General features: G+C 33.3%; 3 protein-coding genes across 3 annotated transcripts; 2 read left to right on the plus strand and 1 right to left on the minus strand. All coding sequences in view use genetic code 12, as the record gives it.

Moving 5' to 3' along the window:
• Positions 1-200: 200 nt before the first annotated feature.
• Positions 201-1,007, minus strand: CAALFM_C603000CA (uncharacterized protein; the record flags this gene model as incomplete). Its single annotated transcript, XM_714048.2, has 1 exon — positions 201-1,007. One exon carries the CDS (start codon positions 1,005-1,007, stop codon positions 201-203), a length of 807 nt encoding a protein of 268 aa, XP_719141.2.
• A 211-nt stretch (positions 1,008-1,218) lies between these two features.
• Positions 1,219-9,840, plus strand: TEL1 (DNA-binding protein kinase; the record flags this gene model as incomplete). Its single annotated transcript, XM_714049.2, has 1 exon — positions 1,219-9,840. The coding sequence occupies one exon, from the start codon at positions 1,219-1,221 to the stop codon at positions 9,838-9,840; it is 8,622 nt and encodes a 2,873-aa protein (XP_719142.2).
• Positions 9,841-10,539: 699 nt separating this feature from the next.
• PEP3 (tethering complex subunit) lies at positions 10,540-12,972 on the plus strand (the record flags this gene model as incomplete). Its single annotated transcript, XM_714053.2, has 1 exon — positions 10,540-12,972. One exon carries the CDS (start codon positions 10,540-10,542, stop codon positions 12,970-12,972), a length of 2,433 nt encoding a protein of 810 aa, XP_719146.2.
• Between the last annotated feature and the right edge of the window lie 1,703 nt (positions 12,973-14,675).

The raw sequence follows: 14,675 nt of genomic DNA on the forward strand, positions 1-14,675 counted from the left end.
ACAGCTTAGAAAATGGAGATGCTTTTTTGCTGGGTTATGTACTTGCCGTAATATGCCCATTTGAAAATATAATTCGTATACCAGATACCGTTCCAGTTTCTGAGAATAAAAAGGTTTTGCCTGATCTATTAACAGTCACAGATCCCACTTCATTCAACTGAATTCGAAGCTGAATGTGTTTTCCAATTCCATAGCTTATTCTATTTATGAGTCAATTCATAAATCTTATCTTTCTTAGAATTCAATACCAAATAAAATTTCAGTTCTAAATCCTCAATTATTTTATCATAATCATTTTTGGTCAATTCAAGATTCAGTTCTAATTTTTGATTTTCCGATTTTAATCGATCCAAATTATTATTTGATTCAATCAATAATTCCAATAATGATTCATTCTGAGAATTATATAATTCCATCCAATTAAGTAAATTTTCTTCATCATTTAAATATGGATTATTTTCAATATCAACAGGTGGTAACTCGATCGTTCCAATGGTCACGGCATATTTGGCATCTGTTTTGATTGATAAAACAATGTTGTTCTTATTAGGTTCAATATCGTCCAAATATTCATTATTGGCATCATAATTGGATTTATCACTAATCAATTTAGCCATTAATTTCAATTGTTGCTGTTGTTGCTGTGTTGGAGCCTTGGTGGTTTGTTTAGCCTCTATCAAACTTTCTAAATCAAGTGGGAAAAGATTATTCAATAATTCGAAATGTTTATCATTACTAAGATCTATATTAGGAATATACCTTCGGAAAACTCGATTACTGTTGTCTGTCGTTAGTGTTTTATGGAAATACCCTTCACTGCATATGGCAGTTAAAGATTTATTTATGAAAAGGGGATTATTACTTGGTTCATAATCAGCTCCTGATACGTGAAGCCATAATGAAGAATTTTTTATTGTTTCAGATGTTGCTTTGTCTTCAATTATCAAAGGGACTCGCAAAATTGTTCCCAGAAGTATCTTCTCTCCTTCATGTATTTCTTTATTCATATCATTGATGATTAAAAGGTAGAGAGAGTGACAGTATCAACTATTCAAATTCGATGTAACAGAACGCTATTTTTTTTTTCAAATCCCCTGAATATGGAGACGAGAAAATGAAAAAAAAATTGTTTCAGGAGTTTAAAAAACCCTTTATACTATAATCATTTTTTTAGTAAACATCCGTACTACAATCGTGTTTGTAGATGTCTACGTAATCATGTCTACGTCAGATATTAACAAAACTATAGCATTATTACAATCATCGAAAATAAAAGAAAGAAATGACGCGTTAAATAATTTAGAGAATATAGCAGCATCGAAATTTAGATTAAATCCCAAACAATTTAGACAATTAACCCAAGCAATATTAGCATTAATTAAGCATGAATCACAAATATATTTCAACAACAAATCCACTACAGTCGACTCAAGATTAAGTCAAGCATCGTATAATCTACGACTCCTCACTGAAAAATCAATTGAAGATACAAGAATCGATTTCAAATACCGCACATATCTTGATTTGTGCATGGGCATAAAAGATCAATTTTTCGTACACTCGGAATTGTTAGAGCCTTGCTCGATTGATTTTATTAAGACTATAACAAGTATTTTGAATTTGAGTTATGTCAAGGAACATTTGAATAGGAAAGAATGGAGTATACTATACATTTTCTTGGTTTCATTAATCAATAATATATTAGATGATTGTGAAGGGTCCTTCTCAAATAACGGTAATAACGAAAAATTGTTGATTGATTTATATACGGCATTACAGAATTTATTACAATGTGAAAGTAGCGTTTCAATCAATTATTTACAATTATATGATAATGACAACTATTTCAAGTTGTTGAGAATATTGGATAAAACTTCAGAATTATTGAAGAAAGAAAATGTTATCATAATTATTATTTTCCGAATAATAAACAAGTTGATCACGGTAATTGCCACTGAGAAATTCAAGTTTGTCAACAAGTTAATTAAAATTGGTATAAGATTAATGGTTTACTTTCACCATTCACATTGGGAGAAATTGCAGGAACAATTTCTTATATTTATTAACTTACCGGGAACTCATGATTTAATCAACTTACACAATTTACCAAAATTGATTGGCGATCGATATATTCTTAGTGAAATCAGCACTCAAGAAGATGGAGATTCCATAAATTCACAAGCAGACAATCAAGATGAAGTGTTTTTATACAATCTAGGAGTGCTTATTCATCATTTAATGAAGAAATTAATGTCTGGGTCATTTGAACTAAAAACTGAAGACATTGGAATGTGTACAATCAACAACAGTATCACATGGTTCAATTTGAAAACGATATACTCGGACTCGCAAAACTACAAGCCGTGGTTGTTGACTTTAGGAGTTTCACGTCTTTTGAAATCATATTATGACTTGAAACAGTTTATAAACAAACAGTCAAATGACCCACAAACCAGTCTACTTCTTTACTCAAATGGGTCACCCAATAAGAACAAGCGACAGAAACTAGGCTCAATTGCAGATACCATCAGTGATTCGAATAGTGCAATTGAACTTTGCAATAAATTAATTCATTCCAAAGAATCATCAGATAATCAAGTGTTGGGTTTGAAATTGTTGACTTTTTACCTTGAATTATACACTTTTGAAAAACCAAAAGAACAATCAACTGAATCAGATAGTATGGATACCACTATTGGTGAAAACACAACATTTGACTTTGTCATATCAACCACTGACAACACATTCATTGACAAAAATGTGGTAATGAAGAATATTTTGATTACTTTTGACGATAATTCAATGAATTTCTGGAGCAGTCTTTGTGCAAGATCAGTTTTGTTAGACGAAATATTGCAACTGAATCATGGTGGGTTTAAGTTCAAAAAATCATTCTCAATACAGCTTTTGAAATTATCTTTACTTTTATTAAAAGAGCCAGAGGTTGCCAATATTGCGTGCAATATCATCTTTAAATTAGTGTTTGAGCAGAAAACCAATCTAAGTGAATTGATCGATGATTCTGTTATCATTCAATTGGAAACTTTAATTGATCTTTCAGAAATCAATGGGCCATACAAAATCACTGAAGAAAGTTTCCAATTTTGGTATGCAATCAACAAATTGGCCATTGAAGTGAATTTGTCCAAGAAAAATTTTTTGGGTCGACGAATTCAAGATTGGATGTTAGCAAAATGGGATATCACATTTTCGCCTGGTGCAGATTTTGTTAGTGTTGGCTCAAGTCTAGCCAATTTCATATACTGGTTGCTGGGGAACTCAATTAGTTATAGCCCAACAACAACTCAGAAATCGACTTATGAAGGTGATATTTATGAATTTTATTATTTTGCACAATCTTATGATAGTTTAGAAAAGTTTTTGTGTTTAAAATCTGTATCAGATAGTAGCGAGACCATCAAGTTTGATATAATCAGCATTGCTAGTAGTGACAGAATTGACGCAATATTGAATAAAGTAAATCTGACATTTATGGTGTTTGATAGAAGTCTGGTTACCAGTGGTAGTTTATTTTGTTGGATTATCGTTTTACTGAATATTGTTGCAAAAGTACGTTCTATGAAATTTGTTACTCACGAATTGACTGGATTACAGTTTCAGTTGTCAGCTGGATTGAACTCATTTAAAGATATCACTTTAAGTTGTGAAGAAATTATTGATGTCATGGAAATGGTTAATAAATTTTTGCCAACCGATCCAGACACGATACAGATTTTCATTCAAAATTTCCCACTGGAAAAATTAGTTAATATTATTAAATTTGACTATCCAGGACTTGCAGATAAGGATAATAGAAAATCAGTCCCAGAAGATGGTTTTGGGTGGGAGTTTTCTAGAGTTAGAGATGCTACAACTCCTCCATCTACTACTTCAACCAGCACAATATCTCTTGCAAAATTGAATTATAAAAAGATACAATCCCTTGAAGTATCTAAATTTATTATGTTTACAGCAGATATTGAAGGGAAACTACAATCAGATATCTTGACTGCGTTTTTGAACTATGTCGAAACATTGGAAAGTGATGACTTTCTTCCGTCACTTTTGTTTGTTGTGGAGAATATCTTTACTGATCATCTGGCTCATTTTATTGATGAAATACAACTTGCCAAATTATTGAGAATTATAAATGAAAAACTATTAAGTACCCAAAACTACGAGAGAAATGAGTTTGTCCTGGTGGTGATTTCTCGGTTCTTGTCAGCTACAGCACAAGTTTGGATAAATTCTTCGGATAACTCATTAGCAAGTGATTTCTATAGTTTGGTCCTGCGACTTTATCTGTCTGGAAGAGATGACTTGATTCTAACTGAAACTTCCATTGTTGAATATTGCAGATTTTTAGCACACTTTATTACTCACAATGATGAAAGAGTCCTTTCAAATACTGACATTAAAAACGAACTACTCGAAAAGTTTTCAAAGTCTCCCAACAACATCAAAGACAGATTAGCAAATTCATTTGGGGAACTTGTTTCGCTATCTACTGTACAACAACAGGGACAGATTTATTCTGATCTTTTTGATAGGTTTGTGAATCCTGAACAGTCAGTCGAATCTGCTGGTACATACACTAAGTTTTTCACAAATTTATCTCAATCATCTTTACATATATTGAGATTAGCATTGTTTAATTTGCTTGAATGTTCACGGTTCCCATTTTTTATTTCTTATTTGGAAATATGTTTGAAAGAGTTTTGCATGATTATGAAGCTAGATAATGCCAACAAATTATTCAAAATTTTCAAATTTGAGATTTTAAGAAACTGGTGGAAGTACGACTCAATTGATGCATTTCCATTTGTGTTGTTTCTGTACACAGACTTAAGTTCCTTTTACCGTGACAATTATCGGGAATTGATTGCTGTTGCATTATCGACAAAATCTAGGAGCCCAGAAATCAGTAATGCTTTTGTTGAGCAGTTGGCTGACTTGAAACAATCTCATAGTGAAACTTTAGTTGCAGAGAGTTTGTCAATTATTGTTCCATTATCGTACAGCAAAGATGGAGTTAGAAACGATGTGTTCCAAATCCTTCTTGATTATTTAAAAAATTCATTCAAACAAGAATTTATAGACAAGTTACCTTTGATTGTATTGGAAATCATTAAATTCACCGAAATTTCAAATGAAAAGTCCTTTGAGAGTCTTGGTACAGATGGATTAGTTACTATGTTGTTAAATGATACTGGTTTCTCATCAACCATTCAAACAGCTGGTGAAATGGTAATTTCATTTGATTCTAGTGTTCAATTATTAAAGAAATTAGTCGAGAAATATCATCAACCTGAGCACGAAACGTTTTGGTCCTCGAGACAAATTTACTTTCTTATTAGAAGGTTGTCGATCTCCTTGAAATTGGCCACTACATTTGAGCAAAAGGTTATATTTTTGAGGAAGTTCAAATTTGTTTTAGTTTTGGGTGGTAAGAAATCAATTGACTATGCTGTTTCTCGTCTTTTAGTTGATACTTTATGTCCATTGTTACTGAATGAGCCAAAAATGTCAGCGGATGTATTCTTAATATTACAATCGTTAACCGATGTATATCTGCATCGGTATACCTATGATAAGTCCATACTGTTAATAATCCAAATCATTAATTCTTTGTTGGAAACTGAGGCTGTTGACCGATCAAGGGCTTTACTTGATTGCATTGATGATTTTGTTAATACTGGCGATCAAGATAGAGCAATTTGCCAACTTCTCAAATCATCAGTTGCGATTTTAAAGGGTCAAGCAGTGGAGATAGAGTCTTCTTTGATTGAATTATGTTTGGAAGAAAGTGGACCTGATTATATAAAGCAGATGATTTTGATTTCGAGAATCTTTGGCAATGTCGTTTTTGCCACAACCCATAGTGGAAGTAAATTACCTGTGGTTGAGAAATTATTGGCACTCAGTAAAAATCAGATTCAGGAATTTTCTGATGGATATAAATTGTGGATTGCTAATTATTTGTCTGATTTTTATATTGAAGGTGGTTGTAAAGAGCAGATAAAAGCTCTTACATTTGATGAATATGAAGGAATTCCTGTGAATGATTTTGAAAACGAGGTTCGATCTTTTGATTTTACATTGAAATCAATTGAACAATATATTTACAAAGATGATTTTGAAGCTGCAGCTTGTGCTGAATCCATTATCGGTGTTTTAATTCGAAAGTATGAAACAAGTAAACGGGAAGTTTCTAAGTTTTTGAATTTTGAAACCACGCTTGAAAAGCATTCCGATAGTATACTTCCAATTGATTTCCATACATGCGTTATATTAAATGATAAAGCTGATGTGGAATACTTGGGAGATGAATTAATTGATATAATTAACAATTTTGAGTCGTTTTTGCTGAATGGTACTGAGTTGTGGTGCACTAAATTGTACTTGGCACTTTTACAGGAATTGGCAGTTGAGACCAGCATTGCTCCACTTTTAAGTACTTTTGTTATAATGGTTCCTGAATTTGCTAAAACTTCATTACCAGTTTTAGTTTGTAATTATTTGGCTATAAAACGTACTCACAGTCAAGACAGAATTATTTCCCTTTTGAATGAGTTTTTACACACTTCCAAAAAATCAGAATCTTCTATTAAGGTTTTTCTTCAAATATTGATTTTAATTAGGGTTGGTGCCAAGATTTTTAAGAAACCTGTGTTTGCTAATGTGTTTGCAAAAATTGATAAGTTAAAATTCTACCAGTTGGCTTGCGAAGTGAAACAATTTAAAACTGCGTTAATGTTGTTTGAAGATGTAGCATCAGATACTAACTCAGATGTGCATTTGCAAGACCATTATCAAACATTGCAACATGTTTATGAGTCGTTGGATGATGACGACTTGGTATTTGGATTGCCGGAAAGAACAACTTTGGAATATTCAATTTCAATGATTAACCGAGTTGGGAATTCAGATGACAGGCTTCGATTTAGTAGTGCCGGTTTTGATACTGATATGATTTTGAATCAAGAACCATCGTACTCCAATATAGTTGGCTCTTTGTCAGCTGCGGGTCTTTTGGGAGTGTCAAGAGCATTGAGCAAAAATACCAGTTTTGCATCTAACGATGATTCACAATATGAATGGAGTTGGAAATTGTCCAAATGGGACTTGCCAATTTCGAAAAATGCCACCAAAGAGAACGAGGTGATATACAAAACCTTGAAGCAAATCCATGATTTCCCCATGAATCTGCAAGATATATGTCTGTCTTCGCTTTTGAATGCTGTGGATAATAAAGTGTCAGCAACTAATATGAGTGTTAAAGAGTTTAAACAGGAGGGAATAAATTGGTTGAAAACCATTTCGACTGTAGCTTCCATTGCAGAAATCGCAAATGCCACAGGTGATAATATCATTCCCATGACAAACCAGTTTTCAGAAAAAACGCAATGGTTTGGGGAGGTTGAGTTTAGCATGTTTGAGAATTTATTGTTAGCAAGGCAAACAACGTTTGGTTTAATAAATGATAGGCCGATTTCAAGTTTACCTTCCGATACAGCTTGGATGGGTGCATTGTGTGACTTGGTTAGATATAACAATTTAGCAAGGACCAATGGAGAATACCAGAAAATGGTGACATCGACAATGTTGGTTGATGTGGTATCTAAAAAACTTCAAAGCAGCTCTTTGGATATGGTTGCGTTCAACGCGAATAACTTGGCATCTTTTCAAACAGCACAAACTCTTTGGTGTCAGGGGAATACCAATGTACCGGTGATGATTATGAAAGATTTGTATGCGGCAGGCGGTATTGATATGTCAGAAAACATTTTAAAGGTAGACAAATGTTTGATAAGAGCCATGATGGTTGATTGGATGTCTCAATCACGACAGGAAGTTGCCTCTAGTATTATGGAGAAATATGTTATGCCAACTGAAGAGTTATCGAACCACATGATTGACCTTCAACAACAATCAAAAATATTTTCAATACTTGCCCGTTTTTGTGAGGAACAATACAAATTCAAGTCTTTGAGTGAAAAAATTTCCAAATTGGAGAAAAGAGTACTTAATAAGGAAAATGAAATTAAAGATCTTAAAAAGCAATATGAAAAAGTCACTGTTACACATGCTGAACAGAAGCAGGTACAACAATACTACAATAGATTGAAAAAGCAATTTGTTTCTGAAAGTAAAGATTTGGAATCGTTACGAAAAAGCAAACAATTGTTTTCTTCCAAAGCGGTTCAATATTATATGAAGAGTATCATTGTTGATGATTTTGAAGAAGAGAACTTGGATAAATTTTTCTCTTTGTGGTTAGAACAATCAGGGAATAATGAATTGAATCAATCGATTCAATCCAATTTATTGGCATTACCTAGTTATAAACTCGTTTCCTGGTGTACTCAATTGATATCAAGATTATCAAACGAAACAAACAACTTTCAAATATTATTGAAAAAATTGATAATAAACATGTGTCTTGATCATCCCCATCATTCATTGTACTTGTTGTTATCATTAAAGAAACACAAGCCCAATACAAATGAGGTGTTGAATCCACTGTTACTTTCTAGATGTGCAGCTGCTCAAGCAATTTGGGATCAACTATTACTACAAGACCATCGATATATACTGGATGTGTTGTTGCCAATTGATGGTTTTACTGATCAGTGTATCACTCTCGCTGCATATAAGGTTTCCAAGGGTAAAAGCATTGATTTGACTAAATTCTCTGCTGGTGATTATTGGTTAAATGAGTTGCCAGCAATTCCACCGCCCACGGAAACAATCAGGGTTGATCCTAGCAAACAATATAAGAATGTTCCCGTATTACATTCAATTGACAAGAAAATTCTGATTGCGACATCTGGGTTGAGTTTGCCAAAAATTGCCAATTTTATCTTATCAAACGGTACTGAGCATCGTGTGTTGTTGAAGCACGGTACCGATGGTATTCGACAAGATTCCATCATGGAGCAAGTTTTCAATAAAGTGAACAATATTTTTGCCAAGGATCGAGAATGTAACAAGCGAGGATTGACTATTCGGACATATAATGCGGTTCCCTTAGGACCGTTATCAGGTATAATTGAGTTTGTTCCTAATTCCATGGCATTTATTGATGTTATTAGTGGATACCATCAAATGCATGATAAGATTAGTTATGACAAGGCAAGAGAGATGATGAAACTGTGTCAGTCGGGTGATAAACAAAAGCGAATACATAGTTTTGAACAAATTGAAGCGAAAATCAAACCTGTGATGAGATATTTCTTCCAAGAGACGTTTTTAACTTCTGACAGTTGGTTTGAGAGTCGAGTTAAGTATACTCATGGAATTGCCACTTCATCCATTGTTGGTCATATATTGGGACTTGGCGATAGACATTGTAATAATATATTGATAGATCGAAGTACAGGTGAACCAATTCATATTGACCTTGGTGTTGCCTTTGATCAGGGTAAACGATTAGCTATACCAGAAACAGTTCCGTTTAGATTAACACGTGATATTGTCGATGGGTTTGGTGTAACGGGAGTGGAAGGAATGTTTAAGAAATCATGTGAACATACATTAAGAGTGTTGAGGACAAACAAGGAACACATTATATCTATATTGGATGTGTTACGGTGGGATCCATTATATTCATGGACATTATCACGATTTAAAAAGCGGAAGTTGCAAGAGGATGAAACAGGACCTGGTGTGCAACCAGAGGAAGAAGGGTCAGAAGCTGGTACGGCAATAATGACAGTTATTGAAAAGTTGAATGCCAATGGATTGAGTACTGAAGCAGCAGTACGAGAATTGATTCAAGAAGCAACAAGTACACAAAACTTGGCATTAATTTATTTTGGATGGCTGCCATTTTATTAGATTGAGTGTATTTATGTGCATGTTAATAGGCAGTTCAGTAATATATTAGATAGAGCGAGTAAAACAATGTGTGTAGGTCAAGATTGTATTAGGTGGATAAAATATCAGAAAACCGCATGCACGTCTTCTTCTCGCTAGTACTGTCTGTTAGCATGGTCGTAGAGTTTCGGGTCTGGTTTAATATGATGCTGGGATAGTCCATTTGCACGTTACGCGGCAGACTTAAATACTTATTAATACGTGTGGATCTCGGATGTTTAGGGCACAAATCTATTCTGTCATCATTGTCAATTATTCTGTAGATGTTTATCTAATACCCGGGCGGTGTAGTTTTTACCATTGAGACCAGAGTACGGCCGATACTGTCTCGTCACCAACAACGTCAATCCTGAGTCCATTGAACTTATCTCCTATGTTTTTCGAAAGTGTCATTCGTCTACCTCCGGATGCTTGTATAGCTAGCTAGCCATTTCACAATTAGTAATCAATAGTATCTCTAGTAAGACATTGATAGATAATTCAATCTTGGCTTGTTGAATAATTTGTCAGACTTTTGGGGTGTAGAACAAATTATTATTTGTAGTAACCAATGTTTGCATTCSATACCTATTTTCTGGCAAGAAAAAATAATTACAACCAAACAACTCTCTAAGCTTACCATTCATTTCAACTAAACCACAACTTCTRTATCTTCTATGAATGTCATCCAACGGGCATAAAACCAAATCTATAAAGTCGGAAACCAATTCGTCATATACAGTTCATTCAYTAGATCAACAACAGGCGTCAATATGTGATAATCTACAACAAGCCAAATTTGAATTAGAGCCGGTACATTTGCAGTTTAGTTTATCGAATAAACTTAACAAGCTATTGGTATCAAGCAATATAATGTATATCCTATTARCCAATGTTGTTTATAAGATTGATTTGGATAATCCTTCACAGGTGGAGAATTATGCGTTGCCTGGTAAAGTAACGAATGCTTGGTTGAATCCAAATGGTCAAACTTTGATTGTGCAAATTGAGAAACAGGCGTACTATACACTTGAAAAGAAAGTATTTAAATTGTTGAAATTCAAAAATATAGAAGTCACATCTATTGCATTTTCYAATCACAATATGGTGGTGGGGACAAAAGACGGGATAATCTACGTTTATGAAAAATCATTAAAACAGGTCTACAAAGTCGATTCTCCAGTACAAGGAGTAATGTTTTCCAATGATTATTCTCAAATCAATGTTTTAGCAAACAGTTTATACACCTGGGATTGTTTTGATACTTCATATGTTGAGTTGCAAAAAGTATTTAAACAGACAACACCCGTTATCAAATCAATTAACCCACCTGGGATATTCACGTCAAACCCACAGAACTATGTGTATATATCATCAGATAATGAAATAATAACCAACGACGAGGAAATGCAATTGGATCGAGTTGATGAGGAGTTTCTGCAAATTGCACTTACACCGCACCATCTTATTGGTATTGAAGGGAATTCTTTAAAGATATATAACAAACTTAACAAGCAATTGCAAGAGTTGAGCCTTTCTGAGAACAAAATACGAGGAATCGCCGTGGATAACTTATTCAACACCTATTGGGTGTACACCAAAAACTCTATCTACGAGTTTGTTATTGAAAACGAGTCAATCCTGGTTTGGTATGATTATTACAAAATGGGAAAATATTCAGAGGCATTGAAATATTTGGATGAAGATGATGAGGCAAATTTTCTGAAACGTGATTTAGTTTTGATTAAGCAGGGGTATGATTATTTACAACGTGGTGGATTTGGAATACTGTCGGATGACTTGAGTTTACAGATACAGGGGATTCAAATATTGGCAAAACTGACTGARCCATTTGAAAAAGTTTGCTTGATGTTACTTAACCATAAACAATCTGATGCTTTACTCATTGAATATTTGTTGGCCAAATTGAATAAAAAGAATAAAGTCCGARTRATTGTGTTGTCAGCTTGGATTATTGAATTGATGGTGAGAAATGATGATTCGAGAGTTTATGAATTCATTAAAACCAATTATAAGCTACTYGATCGTCCTACAATGTATCAAATATTGAATTCTGAGAAGTTGATTTTCTATGCTGAGTTGATTGAAGATTATAATTTCATTTTAAAGTATTACATTGATAAAAAGAATTGGACATTAGCGGTTAAAACATTAATAAAACTTTACACTAAAGGAGATATTGAATTAGTTTATGAAAATGCCACTATTTTGTTAATGAACTACCCAAAAGTGACTGAAACGTGGTTAAAACTTGATTTGGAATATGAGAAACTTTTACCGGCACTTTTGAAGCACCAAGAGCAAGCAATYCATTTCTTACAACAAGTCATTATGGATAAACACTACAAGAAAAACAAACAGTTAAACAATGCTTATTTGTGTTTATTAATTACAAAACCAGGTACTGATAAACAAATAATAAAATTYATTAATTTCACATCCAATTTTGATACCAATTTCATTCTTCGGTTATGTATATCTCACGAAAAATTTCATCCTGCGGTATTAATTTACATTGAAATTGGCTTATTTGATCAAGCCTTAGAACTTGCCCTTAAACACGATTTGACTAGTCTTGCTGAATTTATATTGAACAAGTACGACGAGGACAAACAAGTAGAGGGAATTAAACTTGAAGATGCAAATTATAATGTCAAGAGAAAACTTTGGTTAAAATTTGCTAAATATYTAATCGATAAACTGGATGACTTGAATGAAACATTGCATCACATCGTCAATGTTTCAATGCTTGATTTGAAAGACCTTTTACCGTTATTTCCGGAAACGATACTGATTAATAATTTTAAAGACGAGATAGTTGAATCACTAAATGAGTAYAATAAACGAATTGTTCATTTGTCGTTAGATATGAATAACTCGTCTGAGCATTTGCGGGAAATGAAGAAAAAAGTGATTTATAACAAAAAGAAAACAAATGTGGCCATAATAGAACCAGGTGAACCGTGTCGCAAATGTGGCAAATTGTTAGTACAAGAGAACTTTGTTTATTTTCCAAATTGCCATCATGCGTTCCATAAGGAGTGTATGAAAAAGAACCAATGTTTATTATGTAATGATTTTTTGAATTTATAGTCATTCCAACCAAACGTTTGGCAATATATGATTTAATTTTTTTCTTGAATAGCATTTGCAGCCCTGGTTTCTTGGCTAAGGTTGTATTGTTAGTTATTGTTTCTGATGAGATGTTCTAGACTATCATTTTGCTAAAGTTGCTCTTTTTTTTCATACAACTGTAGTTATAGAAGAATAAAAATTATAAGTTTTGTGGTGTTCTTTGAACAATGAAGTTTACAATTGGTGTATTCTCTTTGACAAGAAAAAAGGGGGAGAGGGGTTGTGGCTGGGGACATAGTACGCCTCAAATGGAAGTTCTTATTTGAATTGTTTATTTCCAACTCTATTAGAAGATGGCGACTGTCAGAGTATTCTTAATAGGTACTCACTTTGGGAGGAAATATTTGGCAGACTAACAACTTAAACTGACTTGATAAGATCTGGTGATATTGTTTTAGTAAAGACTTTGGTAGAGGTACTTCTTCTTGAGGTATTTTGAATGGTTTGTCTAACTATTATTAAGTAGAGCTGCTGATATTGCAAAATTTACTTCACGTTTCATGATTAATTTTACTCAAAATTCTGTACTTAACTCCTATAATTTTTTGTGTAGTTTTCGAATACAATTTGTGGCAATAAATCTCGAGGGATATTGTTTCAAGCGCAATTCATACCAAAACAATACCTCTGCTTCCTCGGATATTCCAGGTATCTCCATAGTTTAGTAGTTTTCGTATATCAAATATACTGGAGAATTAACGACCGTTTTTCTCGTGTAGTTTTGAAACAATCATCATATTGGTRTCGACTTGRTGTTTAAATTTGACATATTTCTTCTTCTTTTACCAATACGCAACTTAGAGGCTGATTGGTGCATTGATGTATGTATACAACTGATTCTCGGGAGGCGTTAGAATGTATCACCGTTGTCCGGAAAACAATACAACTATACCACGTTAAATTCAATTTCAAAACAATGTCTCATTTGCTTGGCATCACCCCGTTCAAATTCCATCCTAACATATACAATAGACAATTTCCCCTTAACTTTTTTAAAAGAATGCATTGTTTGAGATTAGACGATGCAATAATGGTGGTGATATTACATACAGCAGTATTTTACACAGTACCGGTACCGCTTTAAACAGAATGGGCAATTTTAAGAGAGTCACTCAATCGAGTGCTGTGTTATCTGAGAATTAGGAATCATAAAACAAAATCATCTGCAATTCTTAATTCATTAGACATATTTAAATGTCCAACTTTCCTCTCTATTTGACATAGTTTTTCTTTTAGACCTTCTCAGACTATCATATAAACTACACTATAATATAGAATTGAAACATAATTATTAATTTATATTAATATCATTATTCAAAGCTAGAAGATAAGATTCCTAAAGGGACTTCAACTTCTGAATAATACAAAACTCAACTTTTCGGTACCAGTTGACCAATGCTCGCATATACCTGTCATTGAAAACATTATCAAAATGTATAAATGCTCATGAATTCTGTTTGGCGTGTCACTATATATGGTTAGGAGCAATAACGACTTAAGAACAAATTTTTTGTCGTGTATTCTGCCTCTATTTCCCATTTTGATTTGTTGCTCTTAATTTGATGCTGCAATTCAATCTGATTAACGTTTTCACGCCTTTCTTTTTTTTGGTCCATTTAATGAGTTGCAAAAAAGTTCAACTCATAACATTGGTGTTAATA

Source organism: Candida albicans, chromosome 6 (assembly GCF_000182965.3).
Source record: "Candida albicans SC5314 chromosome 6, complete sequence".
NCBI lineage: Eukaryota > Fungi > Ascomycota > Pichiomycetes > Serinales > Debaryomycetaceae > Candida > Candida albicans.